This window comes from Salvelinus namaycush, chromosome 1 (assembly GCF_016432855.1).
Source record: "Salvelinus namaycush isolate Seneca chromosome 1, SaNama_1.0, whole genome shotgun sequence".
In the NCBI taxonomy this organism is placed as follows: Eukaryota; Metazoa; Chordata; class Actinopteri; order Salmoniformes; family Salmonidae; genus Salvelinus; species Salvelinus namaycush.
In genome coordinates, this window is record NC_052307.1 from 80347748 (window position 1) to 80369785 (window position 22038).

The 22038-nt window shown below is 47.1% G+C and overlaps 1 protein-coding gene across 1 annotated transcript in view; it reads right to left on the reverse strand.

Annotated features, from left to right (window-relative positions):
* Positions 1 to 21828, reverse strand: part of chsy1 (chondroitin sulfate synthase 1) — a 111821-nt gene extending 89993 nt beyond the window's left edge. Inside the window, exons 1-2 of the mRNA XM_038996056.1 lie at positions 21149 to 21828; positions 19021 to 19516 (exon numbers count right to left, since the gene is read on the reverse strand). Coding sequence (XP_038851984.1) covers positions 19021 to 19516; positions 21149 to 21459 — 807 coding nt within the window. The 5' untranslated portion in view covers positions 21460 to 21828. The remainder of the gene's footprint in view (positions 1 to 19020; positions 19517 to 21148) is intronic.
* Positions 21829 to 22038: the final 210 nt, after the last annotated feature.

A 22038-nucleotide genomic window follows, 5' to 3' on the forward strand; every position in this document is an offset into this window, starting at 1 on the left:
ATTAAACCTGAACCGTGTGCAACACGGCGTGAACAAAGTGACATATTAATAAGGACAAATTGAATTGAGGTAAGGTAGGGGGAACGGCAGTAGTGGGGCCTAAAGAAAAGACCTACTAGAGCCCAGTACAGGGGCTCTCTTGTTCCTAAGGGTTCAGGCACATACACTAGTGTACGGGAGCAGGCAGGACCCCGAGGAAGGCAGGCAGGACCCCGAGGAAGGCAGGCAGGACCCCGAGAAAGGCAGGCAGGACCCCGAGAAAGGCAGGCAGGACCCCGAGGATGGCAGGCAGGACCCCGAGGAAGGCAGGCAGGACCCCGAGGAAGGCAGGCAGGACCCTGAGGAATGCAGGCAGGACCCCGAGAAAGGCAGGCAGGACCCCGAGGAAGGCAGGCAGGACCCCGAGGAAGGCAGGCAGGACCCCGAGGAAGGCAGGCAGGACCCCGAGGATGGCAGGCAGGACCCCGAGGAAGGCAGGCAGGACCCTGAGGAAGGCAGGCAGGACCCCGAGGAAGGCAGGCAGGACCCTGAGGAATGCAGGCAGGACCCCGAGGAAGGCAGGCAGGACCCCGAGGAAGGCAGGCAGGACCCCGAGGATGGCAGGCAGGACCCCAAGGATGGCAGGCAGGACCCCAAGGATGGCAGGCAGGACCCCAAGGATGGCAGGCAGGACCCCAAGGATGGCAGGCAGGACCCCGAGGAAGGCAGGCAGGACCCCGAGGATGGCAGGCAGGACCCCGAGAAAGGCAGGCAGGACCCCGAGGAAGGCAGGCAGGACCCCGAGAAAGGCAGGCAGGACCCCGAGGAATGCAGGCAGGACCCCGAGGATGGCAGGCAGGACCCCGAGGAAGGCAGGCAGGACCCCGAGGAAGGCAGGCAGGACCCCGAGGAAGGCAGGCAGGACCCCGAGGAAGGCAGGCAGGACCCCGAGGAAGGCAGGCAGGACCCCGAGGAAGGCAGGCAGGACCCGAGGATGGCAGGCCACTCATGAGAAATTAGGATTAAAACGGTGGGTTCATACCACGCAGCAGGAGATGCTTGTGATTCCCATTAGCCCTGTTCTAGCAGGTTTCTCTGTTGGCATGACAGGAAAGCTGCTACTGCTGACACAAGGGATGGGAATTCACTTACTGGATACACACAGAGCTGTTCTCTTACACACAGGAGATCAGAGTGATTGACTGACTGTGGTTGGACAAGGCCCACTCCCATTTTCCCATAAATCTTGCATCTCCCGATGCATGATTTAGGCCTGCGCAAAAATGTGAATGACAATTGTACAACAAGAGGCAGAGAGGAAGTCCAGAGGTCAACAACCATATGGTTACAACAGACTATTCTAAAGAAGGACTCTCAAGGCTTCATAATAATGGGTGACGGTTTACAATCACTGACGGTTTTCTTCAACAACACAGTGCTCAAATGCATCCTAATGTAAACCAAGTCTTAGTTTAAATGCGAGAGAGCGAGAGTAAGGGGACTGCTGAGAGTGCTCATGTACACAGGAGTGTAAAACAAGAAACACCCAGCACACGTCTCCAAACAAATGACAGTGTAATTCTCTCTCTCTCTCTCTCTCTCTCTCTACACACGGCACAGCCTAGATCCTTCAGCTGCAGCCCTACCAACAGCCCTCAGACAGACAGACCAACAGCCCTCAGACAGACAGACAGCCAGACCAACAACCCTCAGACAGACAGACAGACAGACACAGTCAGACCAAGAGCCCTCAGACAGACAGAGACTTGATTCACTAAAGCAGATAAAATCTAATTCTAAGTAATTTTCTCCCAAAAGTAGTCATGTCACTGCCATGCTTATCATTAGCATCTCCTGAAGCTAGACAGTGGGTGCATTTTATGTCGAGAAACCCCACTGTAATTCATGCAAAATTCATCTCTTTTTGCCACTGTTTGTGTTCATTTCTGTAAACATTTATTTGCTTGTTTGGGGTCTAAGTTTAGCGTGGTGCGATGCAGCACTGAAAAGAGAGAACACATACACCAGCAGCCACAGGATGTCTAGAAATACACAAGGTTCGCCACATTCCCTGCCGTCTGAGAGAGAAAAAACCCAGAGGGATAGAGAGACGGAGATAGAGGAGGAGAGAGAGAAGCTTTACAACTGTCACTGACAAGGAGTTGGCTAGCCTATACAACAGAAACTGATCTGGGACACCAGGCTAAGCCTCCTACACAGTACGATGAAACCCCTCTGTCTGAGAGGACTCTTACCATACTAGGACGCTTGATCCACTTCACAGCTCACACGTGCTTCTAGAGAAATCCACAGAAGCCAGTGTGATGTTCACGAGGGAGAAAACGGTTTGAAGTGGAATGGCTTCTCAATTAAAAATAGTTTCATTTTTGCTACAGTTTGCCCAACTGAACATGGCCCAAGAGGTGAGCAGTGATACATACTACCAGGAGCTCTTCAGATTGTGCTAAGCTGTGAAGACCCTACCTACAGATATCCATTAGACTAGCAACCCTAATAACGCTCTGTCTTATAGATGGCATGCCACTGAAGACATGAATAGGGACCTTAGCGTAGGCTAACTGGCTAAAGTGGCCAAATCAAATCAACCTAAAGCAGACGTACAACATGTGATTGACTCTACTCACTGGGCGCGGCATTGTCTTATGGCATTTGGCCCGGTCGACCTTCTGAACTCATGACACTCACCAGAAAGTGATTAAGTCAAGTGATAGGATGGAAGATCATGTTGGTTACAGCTGGAACTGCCATTCCTCTTTTAGCAGTGATATGATTACACTTTAGGCAGGCTGCTCGTGGCAGTCATTTGTTGTGTGAAAAACCCCTTGCAATAACTTGAGCCTGTGAAGACAACCAAATAGAGATGCTATAGGCTAGGTCTCAAAGACCAGTGTGAGAGAGATATCACAGATCTGTTGCCACAAGAAAAGATACCATTGTAAATACAAACCATGTGTTTATTTATTTTCCCCTTTTGTATTTACTATATGCACATCGTTACAACACTGTACAACACATTTGAAATGTCTTTATTATTTTGGAACTATCGTGAGTGTAATGTTTACTGTTAATTTTTATTGTTTATTATCTACTTCACTTGATTTGGCAATGTTAACATGTTTCCCATGCCAAAAAAGCCCTTAAATTGAAATGGAATTGAAATTGAATTGAGAAAGATGGAGAGTTAGGAAGAGGCAGAGAGAGACAAGCAACATAGAAGGAGAAAGAGGCCAGAAGGAGAGTGAGAAAAAGGGAGATTGTTGAAGACTTGCTGGGTATTTCAGTTGGTACTATATGATACAGAGCGAGCTAAAGAGAGCATGGGACAGTATGAGAGAGAGAGAGAGAGCATGGGACAGTATGAGAGAGAGAGAGAGAGAGAGAGAGCATGCGACAGTATGAGAGAGAGAGAGAGAGCATGGGACAGTATGAGAGAGAGAGAGAGAGAGCATGGGACAGTATGAGAGAGAGAGAGAGAGAGCATGGGACAGTATGAGAGAGAGAGAGCATGCGACAGGATGAGAGAGAGAGAGAGAGCATGCGACAGTATGAGAGAGAGAGAGAGAGCATGCGACAGTATGAGAGAGAGAGAGAGAGCATGGGACAGTATGAGAGAGAGAGAGAGAGCATGGGACAGTATGAGAGAGAGAGAGAGAGCATGCGACAGTATGAGAGAGAGAGAGAGAGCATGCGACAGTATGAGAGAGAGAGAGAGAGCATGCGACAGGATGAGAGAGAGAGAGAGAGCATGCGACAGTATGAGAGAGAGAGAGAGAGCATGCGACAGTATGAGAGAGAGAGAGAGAGCATGGGACAGTATGAGAGAGAGAGAGAGAGCATGCGACAGTATGAGAGAGAGAGAGAGAGAGAGAGAGCATGCGACAGTATGAGAGAGAGAGAGAGAGAGCATGCGACAGTATGAGAGAGAGAGCATGCGACAGTATGAGAGAGAGAGAGAGAGAGAGAGAGAGAGCATGCGACAGTATGAGAGAGAGAGAGAGAGAGAGAGAGCATGCGACAGTATGAGAGAGAGAGAGAGAGAGAGAGAGAGAGAGCATGGGACAGTATGAGAGAGAGAGAGAGAGCATGGGACAGTATGAGAGAGAGAGAGAGAGAGAGCATGGGACAGTATGAGAGAGAGAGAGAGAGCATGCGACAGTATGAGAGAGAGAGAGAGAGAGAGAGAGCATGCGACAGGATGAGAGAGAGAGAGAGAGCATGCGACAGTATGAGAGAGAGAGAGAGAGCATGCGACAGTATGAGAGAGAGAGAGAGAGCATGGGACAGTATGAGAGAGAGAGAGAGAGAGCATGCGACAGTATGAGAGAGAGAGAGAGAGAGAGAGAGCATGCGACAGTATGAGAGAGAGAGAGAGAGAGCATGCGACAGTATGAGAGAGAGAGCATGCGACAGTATGAGAGAGAGAGAGAGAGAGAGAGAGCATGCGACAGTATGAGAGAGAGAGAGAGAGAGAGAGAGAGCATGCGACAGTATGAGAGAGAGAGAGAGAGAGAGAGAGAGAGCATGGGACAGTATGAGAGAGAGAGAGAGAGCATGGGACAGTATGAGAGAGAGAGAGAGAGAGCATGGGACAGTATGAGAGAGAGAGAGAGAGCATGCGACAGTATGAGAGAGAGAGAGAGAGAGAGAGAGCATGGGACAGTATGAGAGAGAGAGAGAGAGCATGCGACAGTATGAGAGAGAGAGAGAGAGAGCATGGGACAGTATGAGAGAGAGAGAGAGAGCATGCGACAGTATGAGAGAGAGAGAGAGAGAGAGCATGGGACAGTATGAGAGAGAGAGAGAGAGAGCATGCGACAGTATGAGAGAGAGAGAGAGAGAGCATGGGACAGTATGAGAGAGAGAGAGAGAGCATGCGACAGTATGAGAGAGAGAGAGAGAGCATGCGACAGTATGAGAGAGAGAGAGCATGCGACAGTATGAGAGAGAGAGAGAGCATGAGACAGTATGAGAGAGAGAGAGAGAGCATGCGACAGTATGAGAGAGAGAGAGCATGCGACAGTATGAGAGAGAGAGAGAGAGAGAGAGCATGGGACAGTATGAGAGAGAGAGAGAGAGCATGCGACAGTATGAGAGAGAGAGAGCATGCGACAGTATGAGAGAGAGAGAGAGAGAGAGAGAGAGAGAGAGAGCATGGGACAGTATGAGAGAGAGAGAGAGAGAGCATGCGACAGTATGAGAGAGAGAGAGAGAGAGAGAGCATGGGACAGTATGAGAGAGAGAGAGAGAGAGAGAGAGAGAGAGAGAGAGAGAGAGAGCATGCGACAGTATGAGAGAGAGAGAGAGAGCATGCGACAGTATGAGAGAGAGAGAGAGAGAGAGAGCATGGGACAGTATGAGAGAGAGAGAGAGAGCATGGGACAGTATGAGAGAGAGAGAGAGAGAGAGCATGGGACAGTATGAGAGAGAGAGCATGGGACAGTATGAGAGAGAGAGAGAGCATGCGACAGTATGAGAGAGAGAGAGCATGCGACAGTATGAGAGAGAGAGAGAGAGCGCATGCGACAGTATGAGAGAGAGAGCATGGGACAGTATGAGAGAGAGAGAGAGAGAGCATGGGACAGTATGAGAGAGAGAGAGAGCATGCGACAGTATGAGAGAGAGAGCATGGGACAGTATGAGAGAGAGAGAGAGAGCATGGGACAGTATGAGAGAGAGAGAGCATGCGACAGTATGAGAGAGAGAGAGAGCATGGGACAGTATGAGAGAGAGAGAGAGAGAGCATGCGACAGTATGAGAGAGAGAGAGAGAGAGCATGCGACAGTATGAGAGAGAGAGAGAGCATGCGACAGTATGAGAGAGAGAGAGAGAGAGAGCATGCGACAGTATGAGAGAGAGAGAGAGAGCATGCGACAGTATGAGAGAGAGAGAGAGAGAGAGCATGGGACAGTATGAGAGAGAGAGAGCATGGGACAGTATGAGAGAGAGAGAGAGAGAGAGCGTGGGAGAGAGTGAGAGAGAGAGAGAGAGAGCATGCGACAGTATGAGAGAGAGAGCATGGGACAGTATGAGAGAGAGAGCATGGGACAGTATGAGAGAGAGAGAGAGAGAGAGAGCATGGGACAGTATGAGAGAGAGAGAGAGAGAGCATGCGACAGTATGAGAGAGAGAGCATGGGACAGTATGAGAGAGAGAGAGAGAGCATGCGACAGTATGAGAGAGAGAGAGAGAGAGAGAGAGAGCATGCGACAGTATGAGAGAGAGAGAGAGAGAGCATGGGACAGTATGAGAGAGAGAGAGAGAGCATGGGACAGTATGAGAGAGAGAGAGAGAGCATGCGACAGTATGAGAGAGAGAGAGAGAGAGAGAGCATGGGACAGTATGGGAGAGAGAGAGAGAGCATGGGACAGTATGAGAGAGCATGCGACAGTATGAGAGAGAGAGAGAGAGAGAGAGAGCATGCGACAGTATGAGAGAGAGAGAGAGAGCATGCGACAGTATGAGAGAGAGAGAGAGAGCATGCGACAGTATGAGAGAGAGAGAGCATGCGACAGGATGAGAGAGAGAGAGAGAGCGAGCATGCGACAGGATGAGAGAGAGAGAGAGAGCATGCGACAGGATGAGAGAGAGAGAGAGAGCATGCGACAGGATGAGAGAGAGAGAGAGCGAGCATGCGACAGTATGAGAGAGAGAGAGAGAGCATGCGACAGTATGAGAGAGAGAGAGCATGCGACAGTATGAGAGAGAGAGAGAGAGCATGCGACAGTATGAGAGAGAGCATGCGACAGTATGAGAGAGAGAGAGCATGCGACAGTATGAGAGAGAGAGAGAGAGAGAGAGAGCATGGGACAGTATGAGAGAGAGAGAGAGCATGCGACAGTATGAGAGAGAGAGAGCATGCGACAGTATGAGAGAGAGAGAGAGAGAGAGAGAGCATGGGACAGTATGAGAGAGAGAGAGAGAGCATGCGACAGTATGAGAGAGAGAGAGAGAGAGAGAGAGAGCATGGGACAGTATGAGAGAGAGAGAGAGAGCATGCGACAGTATGAGAGAGAGAGAGAGAGAGCATGCGACAGTATGAGAGAGAGAGAGAGAGAGAGAGCATGGGACAGTATGAGAGAGAGAGAGAGAGAGAGAGAGCATGCGACAGTATGAGAGAGAGAGAGAGAGCATGGGACAGTATGAGAGAGAGAGAGAGAGCATGGGACAGTATGAGAGAGAGAGCGAGAGCATGCGACAGTATGAGAGAGAGAGCGAGAGCATGCGACAGTATGAGAGAGAGAGAGAGAGAGCATGGGACAGTATGAGAGAGAGAGAGAGAGCATGCGACAGTATGAGAGAGAGAGAGCATGCGACAGTATGAGAGAGAGAGAGCATGCGACAGTATGAGAGAGAGAACATGGGACAGTATGAGAGAGAGAGAGAGAGAGCATGGGACAGTATGAGAGAGAGAGAGAGAGAGCATGCGACAGTATGAGAGAGAGAGCATGGGACAGTATGAGAGAGAGAGAGAGAGAGCATGGGACAGTATGAGAGAGAGAGAGCATGCGACAGTATGAGAGAGAGAGAGAGAGAGCATGGGACAGTATGAGAGAGAGAGAGAGAGAGAGCATGCGACAGTATGAGAGAGAGAGAGAGAGAGAGCATGCGACAGTATGAGAGAGAGAGAGAGAGAGAGAGAGAGAGAGCATGGGACAGTATGAGAGAGAGAGAGAGAGCATGCGACAGTATGAGAGAGAGAGAGAGAGCATGCGACAGTATGAGAGAGAGAGAGAGAGAGAGCATGGGACAGTATGAGAGAGAGAGAGCATGGGACAGTATGAGAGAGAGAGAGAGAGAGAGCATGGGACAGTATGAGAGAGAGAGAGAGAGAGCATGCGACAGTATGAGAGAGAGAGCATGGGACAGTATGAGAGAGAGAGCATGGGACAGTATGAGAGAGAGAGAGAGAGAGAGAGCATGGGACAGTATGAGAGAGAGAGAGAGAGAGCATGCGACAGTATGAGAGAGAGAGCATGGGACAGTATGAGAGAGAGAGAGAGAGCATGCGACAGTATGAGAGAGAGAGAGAGAGAGAGAGAGAGCATGCGACAGTATGAGAGAGAGAGAGAGAGAGCATGGGACAGTATGAGAGAGAGAGAGAGAGCATGGGACAGTATGAGAGAGAGAGAGAGAGCATGCGACAGTATGAGAGAGAGAGAGAGAGAGAGAGAGCATGGGACAGTATGGGAGAGAGAGAGAGAGCATGGGACAGTATGAGAGAGCATGCGACAGTATGAGAGAGAGAGAGAGAGAGAGAGAGAGCATGCGACAGTATGAGAGAGAGAGAGAGAGCATGCGACAGTATGAGAGAGAGAGAGAGAGCATGCGACAGTATGAGAGAGAGAGAGCATGCGACAGGATGAGAGAGAGAGAGAGAGCGAGCATGCGACAGGATGAGAGAGAGAGAGAGAGCATGCGACAGGATGAGAGAGAGAGAGAGAGCATGCGACAGGATGAGAGAGAGAGAGAGAGCGAGCATGCGACAGTATGAGAGAGAGAGAGAGAGCATGCGACAGTATGAGAGAGAGAGAGCATGCGACAGTATGAGAGAGAGAGAGAGAGCATGCGACAGTATGAGAGAGAGCATGCGACAGTATGAGAGAGAGAGAGCATGCGACAGTATGAGAGAGAGAGAGAGAGAGAGAGAGCATGGGACAGTATGAGAGAGAGAGAGAGCATGCGACAGTATGAGAGAGAGAGAGCATGCGACAGTATGAGAGAGAGAGAGAGAGAGAGAGAGCATGGGACAGTATGAGAGAGAGAGAGAGAGCATGCGACAGTATGAGAGAGAGAGAGAGAGAGAGAGAGAGCATGGGACAGTATGAGAGAGAGAGAGAGAGCATGCGACAGTATGAGAGAGAGAGAGAGAGAGCATGCGACAGTATGAGAGAGAGAGAGAGAGAGAGAGCATGGGACAGTATGAGAGAGAGAGAGAGAGAGAGAGAGCATGCGACAGTATGAGAGAGAGAGAGAGAGCATGGGACAGTATGAGAGAGAGAGAGAGAGCATGGGACAGTATGAGAGAGAGAGCGAGAGCATGCGACAGTATGAGAGAGAGAGCGAGAGCATGCGACAGTATGAGAGAGAGAGAGAGAGAGCATGGGACAGTATGAGAGAGAGAGAGAGAGCATGCGACAGTATGAGAGAGAGAGAGCATGCGACAGTATGAGAGAGAGAGAGCATGCGACAGTATGAGAGAGAGAACATGGGACAGTATGAGAGAGAGAGAGAGAGAGCATGGGACAGTATGAGAGAGAGAGAGAGAGAGCATGCGACAGTATGAGAGAGAGAGCATGGGACAGTATGAGAGAGAGAGAGAGAGAGCATGGGACAGTATGAGAGAGAGAGAGCATGCGACAGTATGAGAGAGAGAGAGAGAGAGCATGGGACAGTATGAGAGAGAGAGAGAGAGAGAGCATGCGACAGTATGAGAGAGAGAGAGAGAGAGAGCGTGGGAGAGTATGAGAGAGAGAGAGAGAGAGAGAGAGAGAGAGCATGGGACAGTATGAGAGAGAGAGAGAGAGCATGCGACAGTATGAGAGAGAGAGAGAGAGAGAGAGAGAGAGAGAGAGCATGGGACAGTATGAGAGAGAGAGAGCATGGGACAGTATGAGAGAGAGAGAGAGAGAGAGAGCATGGGACAGTATGAGAGAGAGAGAGAGAGAGAGAGAGCATGCGACAGTATGAGAGAGAGAGAGAGAGCATGCGACAGTATGAGAGAGAGAGAGCATGGGACAGTATGAGAGAGAGAGAGAGAGAGAGAGAGAGAGAGAGAGAGAGAGAGAGAGAGAGCATGCGACAGTATGAGAGAGAGAGAGAGAGAGAGAGAGAGAGCATGCGACAGTATGAGAGAGAGAGAGAGAGAGAGCATGGGACAGTATGAGAGAGAGAGAGAGAGCATGGGACAGTATGAGAGAGAGAGAGAGAGCATGGGACAGTATGAGAGAGAGAGCATGGGACAGTATGAGAGAGAGAGAGAGCATGCGACAGTGTGAGAGAGAGAGAGAGAGAGAGAGAGAGAGCATGCGACAGTATGAGAGAGAGAGAGAGAGCATGGGACAGTATGAGAGAGAGAGAGAGAGCATGCGACAGTATGAGAGAGAGAGAGAGAGAGAGAGAGAGAGAGAGCATGGGACAGTATGAGAGAGAGAGAGCATGGGACAGTATGAGAGAGAGAGAGAGAGAGAGAGAGCATGCGACAGTATGAGAGAGAGAGAGAGAGAGAGCATGCGACAGTATGAGAGAGAGAGAGCATGGGACAGTATGAGAGAGAGAGAGAGAGAGAGAGAGAGAGAGAGAGAGAGAGAGAGAGAGAGAGCATGCGACAGTATGAGAGAGAGAGAGAGAGAGCATGCGACAGTATGAGAGAGAGAGAGAGAGAGAGCATGGGACAGTATGAGAGAGAGAGAGAGAGCATGGGACAGTATGAGAGAGAGAGAGAGAGAGCATGCGACAGTATGAGAGAGAGAGAGAGAGCATGCGACAGTATGAGAGAGAGAGAGAGAGAGAGAGAGCATGGGACAGTATGGGAGAGAGAGAGAGAGCATGGGACAGTATGAGAGAGAGCATGCGACAGTATGAGAGAGAGAGAGAGAGAGCATGCGACAGTATGAGAGAGAGAGAGAGAGCATGCGACAGTATGAGAGAGAGAGAGAGAGCATGCGACAGTATGAGAGAGAGAGAGAGAGAGAGAGCATGCGACAGTATGAGAGAGAGAGAGAGAGAGAGCATGCGACAGTATGAGAGAGAGAGAGAGAGCATGCGACAGGATGAGAGAGAGAGAGAGAGCATGCGACAGGATGAGAGAGAGAGAGAGAGCATGCGACAGTATGAGAGAGAGAGAGAGAGCATGCGACAGGATGAGAGAGAGAGCATGCGACAGGATGAGAGAGAGAGAGAGAGCATGGGACAGTATGAGAGAGAGAGAGAGAGCATGGGACAGTATGAGAGAGAGAGAGAGAGCATGGGACAGTATGAGAGAGAGAGAGAGAGCATGGGACAGTATGAGAGAGAGAGAGAGAGCATGGGACAGTATGAGAGAGAGAGAGAGCATGGGACAGTATGAGAGAGAGAGAGAGAGCATGGGACAGTATGAGAGAGAGAGAGAGAGCATGGGACAGTATGAGAGAGAGAGAGAGAGCATGGGACAGTATGAGAGAGAGAGAGCATGGGACAGTATGAGAGAGAGAGAGCATGGGACAGTATGAGAGAGAGAGAGAGAGAGAGAGAGAGAGCATGGGACAGTATGAGAGAGAGAGAGAGAGAGCATGGGACAGTATGAGAGAGAGAGAGAGAGAGAGAGAGAGAGAGAGAGAGAGAGAGAGAGAGAGAGAGAGAGAGAGAGAGCATGGGACAGTATGAGAGAGAGAGAGCATGGGACAGTATGAGAGAGAGAGAGAGAGAGAGAGAGAGAGAGAGAGCATGTCGAGGCATTGTACAGTAAAGTACAGATGTGGGCGTTTGACTTCCTGTGGATTCATCTGTCAGGAGGAGAAATCCTGCCTTACCTTGAAATACTCTGACCAGCACTTGAGAACATGACTGGTTCTGCTCTGAAAGAAAAACAGACTAAAGAACCAACAAACATGTTGTGAAATCCAAGAGCCCTTCCTTCCCTCCCACTTGCTGCTTCTCTGGAATGAGCCCTAACGTGAGATTGTGTAAATTATGCTGTCATATCATCAATGGAAGACTTGGAAGGTGTGGATCTTCAAGTTAGAATCTCCCTCCCTCCCTCCCCCCCGGCAGGACACCCCTTTGACCTTTCTAACATCATTTCAATGGCGCATTTGATTGGAGCATAATGCTTGTAACACCAGGGTTAACTCCTTGCATGTGCCACAAACCAAATAGTGTGGTCCAAAATGATTATTATAAGATGTGCAAAAATGACCGTATGCAGAAATTTGGGGGGGAAATGACATGTAATACTAATACAATTCTTTAACAAGTAATAAAAAAAAGGTAGGGGTCAATTATTTACACCCGAGTTTTCAATACCTCACCTTGCGAGTACTACGGCGCTGAGTCTATTTCTAAAATGTTTGAGTTGGAGAACACATTGGGAAGGATCTTAGACCATTCCTCCATACAGAATCCTTCCAGATCTTTGATATCCTTCATCTGCACTTATGGACTGTCCTCTTCAATTTAAACCACAGGTTTTCAATGGGGTTCAAGTCCGGAGACTGAGATGGGCATTGCAAAATTTAGATTTTGTGGCCAATTAACCTATTCGAGCACACAGCCATGCAATCTCCATAGACAAACATTGGTAGTCGAATAGCCCGAACTGAAGAGCTCAGTGACTTTCAAAGTGTCACTGTCATCGGATGCCACCTTTCAAACAAGTCATTTTTTTCTGCTATTGTGAAGTTTATTAGTTTATTAGCAACAACAGCTCAACCGCAAAGTGGTAGGCCACACAAGCTCACAAAACGGGACTGCCGAGTGCTGAAGCTTGTAGCACGTAAAATCGTCTATCCTCGGTTGCAACACTCAGGAGCTTCATGAAATGGGTTTCCAAGGCTGAGCAGCCCCACACAAGCCTAAGATCACCATGCGCAATGCCAAGCGTCAGCTGAACTGGAGTCTATTTTAGAAGAACAGAATAGCATACTCTGAGTTGTCCTTATGTTAGGTCCTGATCTGGCCATCCCAAATGGCTGTGGGCCACATTAGTTCATTTAGCAGACAAGGTTTGCTTAGAATTCCGTGGCACTATTTTATAGTATGAAGAATACAACTGAACAAAGCTGAATAAAATAAAACAATTTCTCCAAAGGATTTGAGGGAGAGCGCACATGCGGCTATTCTGTGTTGAGCGGTTAACAAAGAAATAGGTATTCCTATATGCTTAATTTAGAGTTATTAATGTGACTTTAGTTGTTCTACAAACGTTGGGCTATATGTTCTGATGTTTATTACATTGTAAGGCTGCATGATATGACTCTAATGATGATTTGAAAAAGGTAATGAGCTCTGCTTTGTGTTTTGTGCAGACTGTACACACTACACCAATCACAATTTGACCCAACTGCGCGCGTCCTTTTCCAATTCCCAGGTGCATATTGAAGATATTGGAAGAATTGTCCACATTTACTTTATGTCAGCCAACAAGATGAGTCGGCCTAACGAACAGCAAAAGCACTAGCCTATGTCAATCTACTATCCCCCATAGTACAAAAGTCGACCTATTCTATTCTGAGCGAGAAATAAATATTCCAAACATAGTCCGGGACAGTTGTGGGATGCAATAGATCCCAAATTAATACAACCACTAGCATCAAAAACACGTTTTTAAGCAATGAGGCTGACGCAGCAGATCAGAACATTTAGCTTAAAATGTTGATAAACTATAAGGCTATTTCTTCACATTATAAGTGCAGCAATGGTGGTAGGCTATAAGCGCTAATGTTTCATTAGCTGAAAACACCATTATCAAAAGTGACCCAAATGCAATTATGCATGTAATGCTTTTATTATAAAAGGTGCATTTTCCTTTTTTTGTTGTTGTTTTTTTAACCTCTTTTTCTCCCCAATTTCCTGGTTTCCAATTGGTAGTTAAAGTCTCGTCTGATCACTGCAAATCCCGTACGGACTCGGGAGAGGCGAAGGTTGAGAGACATAAAGGTGCATTTTTATGGTGAAAATAATCTTCCCCAAACTGCTTCTGTATGCCAGTTAGGATCTACACCCCTTGTAAAGTGGATTCATGTGCTTAATTTTAATTAGTTATTTGGCCACTTTAGTTACAAACCTTATCAAAAACATATAGGGATATGGGCTAGGCTACATGAGGTGTGCGACTATGATTAGAAAAAGTCGCAAAAAAAGGCATTATTTCTTATGCTGGGCATCATTCACAAGTGATAATATATCATTCACAAGTGATAATGTATAATTCACAAGTGATAATGTATAATTCACAAGTGATAATGTATCATTCACAAGTGATAATGTATCATTCACAAGTGATAGGCTAATATTGTCACCCATCAGACTATTCCTGATGTAATCTTGTCTTTACATATACTAAATAATATGTGAAATCTGTTTTGATTCAAATGGACCATTAGTATTACCATTATTATCACCTGTCTGGAAACAGAGGCAGGGGAAAATAAATGTCATCTATGCTCTTAAATAGCGAATGGAGGACGCTTTTCCTGTGGTTCCTTTTCATGCCAGCCAGGTAGGCTATACTCCTGTTGTAAAGAGAAGCAATGTGCTTCATATTAGGAAAGTTGAGAATATAGTAGGTCTAGCCTATAGAAAGCTGATGGGATCCTCCTCTTTTTAATGTTTTGTCACACAGTTGCATAGCCTATAGAAATTTTGCGCAACATGAGCTCAAATGAAGAGTATAATTCGATTTTCGATTACATTTGCATTTATGTCAGAGTGATTAGAGGTACAATAGAGTGCTGAGTATCAGGCAGTTAAGCAAGTTTGGTAGGCCACTAATGACCATCCGCAGCATCAGAGCTTGGAGAAGCCTAACTACTGTGACTAAATGGTCACGTGGAATTTGACTGCCTTCATGACTCGTGACCGCCGGTTGTGGCAGTAATATGGTCACCAACAACCCTAGGCCCCTTAGTTCCAGTGAAGGGAACTCTTAATGCTACAGCAATGACATTCTAGACGATTCTGTGTTTACAACTTTGTGGCAACAGTTTGGGGAAGGCCCTTTCCAGTTTAAGCATGGCAATGCCCCAGTGCACAAAGCAAGGTTCATACAGAAATGGTGTGTCGAGATCGGTGTGGAAAAACTTGACTGGCCTGCACAGAGCCCTGACCTCAACCCCATCAAACCCCTTTGGGATGAATTGAAACGCCGACTGCGAGCCAGGCCTAATCGCCCAACACCAGTGCCCAACCTCACTAATGCTCGTGGCTGAATGGAAGCAAGTCCCCGCAGCAATGTTCCAACATCTAGTGGAAAGCCTTCCTAGAAAAGTGGAGGCTGTTATATCAGCAAAGGGGAGGGGGGGGACCATCTCCATATTAATGCCCATGATTCTGGAATGAGATGTTCGAGGAGCAGGTGTCACATATTTGTAGTGGATGATAACAGCTAGTCTGACAGAAAGCGCTGGGTTCTGTGGCTGTGATAGAGGATCAATAGACTCAAAGCCCAGTGACGGCTGTTCTGCTGCTCTTTCTGAATCACTGGAGGGCTCTTCTAAAACACCATTTGGATAATGACTCTCAACAACACTGACTCGCTTGTAGTGAAGGGAGACATGGATGCACAGCTACCATAGCAACTAACTCCACAGGCAGGCATTACTGAGGAAACCAGAGATGTTTCTTTGGTCAGGGAGTGAGACCTGGGCCTATACAGACACAATCACATGACTCAGGACCATAGTTCACTATGATGAGCATATGTGATTATTTGCATCCATCCCCTCCCTCCCCCCCAAACAGCAACCAAAAGAAACAAGAAGAGGTTAGACCACCGATGACAAATTAGTGGGATTTGTTTTATTAGCAGTGCCACAAAGAGAAACTTTGTGTGTGTGTGTCACATCTAAGACTGGACTCCTAGATGAATAATAAGCCTTGGTTTGGGTCACACCGCTTTCTCTTCCTTCACCACATTAAATAGACTAATGTCCAGACATTCCCACAAAACACAAAACACACTATCGATGGCTTGGCTGAACAAACAACTGCCTCTTATTGAAGGGATACATCTTCATAAGCAACTTTTCATTGGGATTTTAGTAGTAAAGACCTCCACTGTGATGCCAGCTAGTTCTCCTTTTCCTACCAACGTACTGAATCATCAAAATATGGAAATTGTCTGAGATTTCAGACAATTGTAATGTTAAACAGTCACTTAGATTCACCACGGAGATGTGATGAGGAGAGAGGGACGGACGGACAGCCAGACACACACACAAACACTTAGAAGGAAGAGGACAGAGACAGAGACACACACACAAACACTTAGGAGGAAGAGGACAGAGACAGAGAGACACACTCTCACTGATATTAATGATGCAGTTGCTTGGCTCTGCTCTCTGTAACTAGATAACGATAAGCTGTAATTAAAACTCACATCAAATGGCTGTTTAAAAGTCGCCCCAGGCCTGTCGTAAAGGTGGCTGGGACTGAACTCTGTATATGAGACAGCAGACATGTCAGCTCTGTCTCATTCCACCTGCCAAACCAGATTAATTAGCAGCTTTAAAAACTGAACAGATGCTGTGTTTTACAAATTTGTTCACAGGCCTGATATTATATGCAGATTTATTTGGATGGGGGAAATGTGAATTTAGCTGCATGTCTCAACAGTGACTGTGGAACCCTTGACATGATTTATGGCTAAATGACTAACTGAAGTGAAGAATGCCAAGTCAACCGTATGGTGGGTGGGTGCCCGGCCTTGTGCCTGCTGCCAAAATACACAACATACTGTTTCTGGTAGTTTGCAAAGGAACCCAGTGGACAACTGTAAACAGAAAATGTCTTGTTATGGTTTACAAACTGGTCAATAAACACACACACACACACACACACACACACACACACACACACACACACACACACACACACACACACACACACACACACACACACACACACACACACACACACACACACACACACACACACACACACACAGGCCAACGTGACTCGGTCATAATAACCTTGATATCAAAGGACCAGTGGGGCGCCGGGGCGTAAGCACAAACACACGTCAGATCAAGTGGGCCTAATGAATAAAGACATTAATTGATCGACAGTTGAATTAAGAGTCTGACACAGTGCCCTCTCTAATCTCTGTCTAATGCTTGTGAGGAGGACAGCAGCACGAAAGCTCCACAGCTACTGTGAGATGAACACACTAACAAAGGCTGTCAGTCAGAAAACGGACACCTTTAGCCAAGCTGCAACCCATAATCTCTGATAGCCTAAATTGCGCCTGCAGAACCTTGTTAAATGGTGTTGAGTTTAAAACAACGCACATTAGAAAGCAAAGGTCTGAAACAAGGAATTTTGATTGCAGTATAAGCGGGGGAAAAAATATTGCTTGGCCAGAAAATAAAGTTTCAATTGATTGAGAGTATATATGAAGCACACGTTGTGCTATATAAATGAATATTTAACAGTGTAAAGACATTTGTTTATTATAAAAAGCTAAAATGTTGAAACAAAAACCTGCCATTGAAAAATTAGGTTTCTACATTGTGTACCTATTGAGATGCAAAACATTAGAATTGTACAGGGTATCTTTAAGAGCGTCAAGTTTGTGAGTGACGACATGCAAGAGATCAGTCATTCACTCATTGGTGTGATCCCTGCCCTGCTGAAGAAGCCCTTTCCTTTTCCCTGTGCCTCTACTGTGTAGTGGATAGAACGGTGAAGTAACCAGGTGTTTCCTGTGCCTCTACTGTGTAGTGGATAGAACGGTGAAGTAACCAGGTGTTTCCTGTGCCTCTACTGTGTAGTGGATAGAACGGTGAAGTAACCAGGTGTTTCCTGTGCCTCTACTGTGTAGTGGATAGAACGGTGAAGTAACCAGGTGTTTCCTGTGCCTCTACTGTGTAGTGGATAGAACGGTGAAGTAACCAGGTGTTTCCTGTGCCTCTACTGTGTAGTGGATAGAACGGTGAAGTAACCAGGTGTTTCCTGTGCCTCTACTGTGTAGTGGATAGAACGGTGAAGTAACCAGGTGTTTCCTGTGCCTCTACTGTGTAGTGGATAGAACGGTGAAGTAACCAGGTGTTTCCTGTGCCTCTACTGTGTAGTGGATAGAACGGTGAAGTAACCAGGTGTTTCCTGTGCCTCTACTGTGTAGTGGATAGAACGGTGAAGTAACCAGGTGTTTCCTGTGCCTCTACTGTGTAGTGGATAGAACGGTGAAGTAACCAGGTGTTTCCTGTGCCTCTACTGTGTAGTGGATAGAACGGTGAAGTAACCAGGTGTTTCCTGTGCCTCTACTGTGTAGTGGATAGAACGGTGAAGTAACCAGGTGTTTCCTGTGCCTCTACTGTGTAGTGGATAGAACGGTGAAGTAACCAGGTGTTTCCTGTGCCTCTACTGTGTAGTGGATAGAACGGTGAAGTAACCAGGTGTTTCCTGTGCCTCTACTGTGTAGTGGATAGAACGGTGAAGTAACCAGGTGTTTCCTGTGCCTCTACTGTGTAGTGGATAGAACGGTGAAGTAACCAGGTTGTTAGCTAGATGATGAGGTGACATGACTGAACAAGGTGTAAACATTCATGGTTTATCAATGCAAAACGCAGCCCACCAATCTCACGATAGGAAGAAACAAATATTGTGCCAGTAGTATGGGTCATATCTTTTTACCTGTTTGTGCTTGAAACAGTCCATTTTCTCTGTTGTAATGGAGCAGCCGTGACAGTAACGAATATGTGCTCAGTTTTTACTCTACAGTAGGTCACTGGGGAACGACGGTACAGCAAACCCTAATCATTACAGCAATTATTCTCTGACTCATTTTTCTCCTGGATGCACTGGTGCTCCCAAAATAAGATGTCAGGTCACACAGAAACATATTTACAGGAGCATATGCAACCAAAATGGTCGCACTTTAGAGCCCTGGTCTCAGAATCATTTCATGGAATTGCCCCTTTCTTTGATCTGTCAAGCAATCATATGGTCACATGAATAAGATCTGAATACTAAATCTGCCAGGAGATACTCTAAGGAGTGTCTACTGAAGGTGCCAGGTCTACTGATTATCAACTTATGGCCTTGACACTACTGTGGTGTGTGGGAAATCCACTTCATGATGTCTTTCGCTTCACAGAGTACTTCAAGCCAAGGTAGGCGTCTTGTTGGCGATTCCCCTCCTCACATTTTAGTACACTTCAGACGGACGACATTGAAGGTCACTTCTACCGACTACATCCTCAATCTCAGATGGTTTTCTACCCAGCCTTCTCTTGTATAACACCAATTAAAAATAAACCTTCAAAAGCCGTGATAGATCTACTAACTGCAGTATACAATACGACCAGCTGCCATCTTTGCTCTTACCTCGTAGGACCAGACGCACTGCACGCCGGCAAACCTCCGCACGCAGCGGCCCACCTCAACGTCTTCGTGCGTGGTGTACATCTCCTGCAGGCACTGGCTGATGTGGGGCACCATCCGGCGCAGCACCTCGCGGCTCATGATCACGCCGGGGCCACCCATGCAGAAGTTCTCGCCGGGCTCCAGCGCCAGCTTGCCCAGCTCGTCGCGGGCGCCCATGCCCGTCTGGCCCAGGAAGAGGGCCTCGCTGCTGTTGAGCGAGCGCAGGAAGCCCTCCAGGCGCTCGCTCTTGATGTACACATCATCGTCGGCCCGCATGAACCACTCATATTGGTCCAGGTAGTGGTCGTGCATGTACTTGAGCATCATGAAGGACTTCTTCTGCGGTGGGTAGGAGTCGTCCACGTTGTGCAGCGCCACGATGGGGATGGGAATGGTGGTGTCCGAACCCTCGCTGGAGAAGAACTCCACATGGCCCGGGATGGTCTGAGCCCACGTTCTACAGAGAGAGACACAGGCAGAGGTCAGGTACTCTATAGGATGGAGAGTGGGTTAGACTTCTAACACACACACAAGTCTGGGCCCACGAAGGACATAGAAAGACGGTCCCGTGTGGATCAGTTGGTAGAGCATGGCGCTTGCAACGCCAGGGTTGTGGGTTCGATTCCCACGGGGGACCAGTATGAAAATGTATTATGTACTCACTACTGAAAGAGTCTAATAAATGACTAAAATGTCAAATAGACGGATAAGTGTCATGTAATAGCACAGCATAACATGTGTTATAACCTGTATTTACAAGATGTTCACGCACAGACTTGAGCCTACTAAATACCCAACTGAGCACCAGTAATGTTTCATTAGGATAAAGAACTGCATTTGAATGGGGAATCTAGTAATTAACTAACAACCGAGACAGTAAAAAGAAGGCCTGCTTTCCCACCATCTGCACTGAAAATAAACTAAATGGGACTTTACTTTGGGCCCAAAAATAAAGACATGGGAGTGGATGTAAAATACTGTGATAGATATCTCCTTCTCGGGTCTCTAGACGTTCACCATGATCGGTCCATTTAAAGGACATTCGAGGGAGAATAAATAAACTACTCTACTAATTAATCTGATTGAATACAGATGTCTTTGCAGATGTGCAAACACATTTCCCCTGAATTATATTGAATCTTCCACATAACTGGACACATGAAAAGATAGCACTGTTGAGTCTGCAGGCTGTCTTCTCGGTCCAACCCATCATTTCATAAAACCTTCACATTCACTGCATTTCAGTGGGGCCTAGATGAAAGACATTTCAGGGCTAATGACATTAACATTCACTCTTTCCAAACAGACATCTCTACATTTAGAGCTATCCTAATAGCACCAGTGCTAGTCTACAACGAAACACTTACAGAAACACCTCACAATTGGAGTTATCTTGGATGGAGCCATTGCCTACTCAATCAAATTAAACTAGCCTACCAAAGAGCCTATACAGCTCATCTGATGGCAAAACCATCACCACAGAATGATACAGCTCAATTGTGAAGTGAATGTGTTCAGAGTTGGCAAAGGCCTGAAAAACTGAACAGACGAGTTTGCCTATTGAAGTATGATTTTTGTAGGGTAAATGTGGGTGTGAATGTTGAGAGCATGTTATAACATAGACCCTGTAACAAATACTTCTAAATGTCACTTAGGACAAGTTGTAGTGACTGTATATCATCTATAGTATTATATCCAACAAGGTTTTGTCTTGACAGCTTACAGAACATGAGGTGTTTAATACCTCACAAGAAAAAGGACTATCATAATACAGGCCACAGCCACACATGGCATTGATACACTGTTAAATGGCGACTAGCAACATTTGTATCGATTACATTTACAACAATTTTGCATAAGTCTTAAGAGGCAACATTGTTAAAATTCGGTATCCCTATTTGGCAGAAAACTAGCAACAATATGTATCTTTAAGTGCCTATGTAAAATGTAGGCTGACAATTTCAGAATGGGCAGAGGAATGAAAATAACTGACGCGTACAGAAACCCGGAGACAGAAAACTAATAGCGGAAAATGGTATCTTGTTAAAAAGAAAAAGCAACATTCCTTCCATTTCTACACATAACTTACCTATGTGCCGCGATGGCGCGGTTATTCAGGTACTTCTGGGCAGTCATGACGCCGACGTAAAGGAAATTGTTGGACCTCGGAACTGGCTTCTCGGTCGCCGAAAATCCGTTATCTTGCGGGGGCCATAACACCCCACCGTATTCTCTCCTCAGACCCCCGTTCAACCCGCAACCGGCTGGGTTCGCCTTGCGTTTCTGACCGGATTTCTTCAGCTCCGTAGCCTTCGGTAATATGAGTCTGGAAGCCAGGGTGAACCCGACAACCAGCCCCAACAGAACACTAAACCATGCTCTTCGGCTTCGACCTGCCATTCCCCAAAACTTGACCCAACTCCGATTTGCCTCGTAGCCTATTCTCACTGTTGCCAACACAGCGTCTTTGTAAAGCAATATTGGTTCAATTGTTTCTCCCTCGTCATAAAAAACGGGGTTAGCTCGCTCTCATGGTAGGAAAGCCTCTTTCTTATCCAACCCGCTTTTGGTCCCGATGTAAGCTGGCTGCTGCATACGTAGCAGTCTCCATAAACCCACCACCTGAACGTACACTCCTCTCTTCATGTGGCCCTTCTAAACAGCAAGCATTCCGTCGCTATCAATAGATGACAAAAAACTGCGACCTTCAACAAAATGTATGGTTTCTTCTTCGCCCAGAGACGCGTAGACAACCCATTCTTTCCACTACCTCGCCATTGTGAGAATGTCGAAAACGCTTAGTAGCAACGCGGCTTAACTGTGTGGTTTGACCTAGTGGATACTCCGTAGGAGCGCTCTGACTGGCTGGGGTGTGTGATTACGCAGTGGTCTCAGCTTTTTTCCCTTCCAGTATTTGACGCGCAAGTCTGATCACAAGCTGAGAATGCTCTGGTGATGAGCCGGTGAAAGTGAAAGACC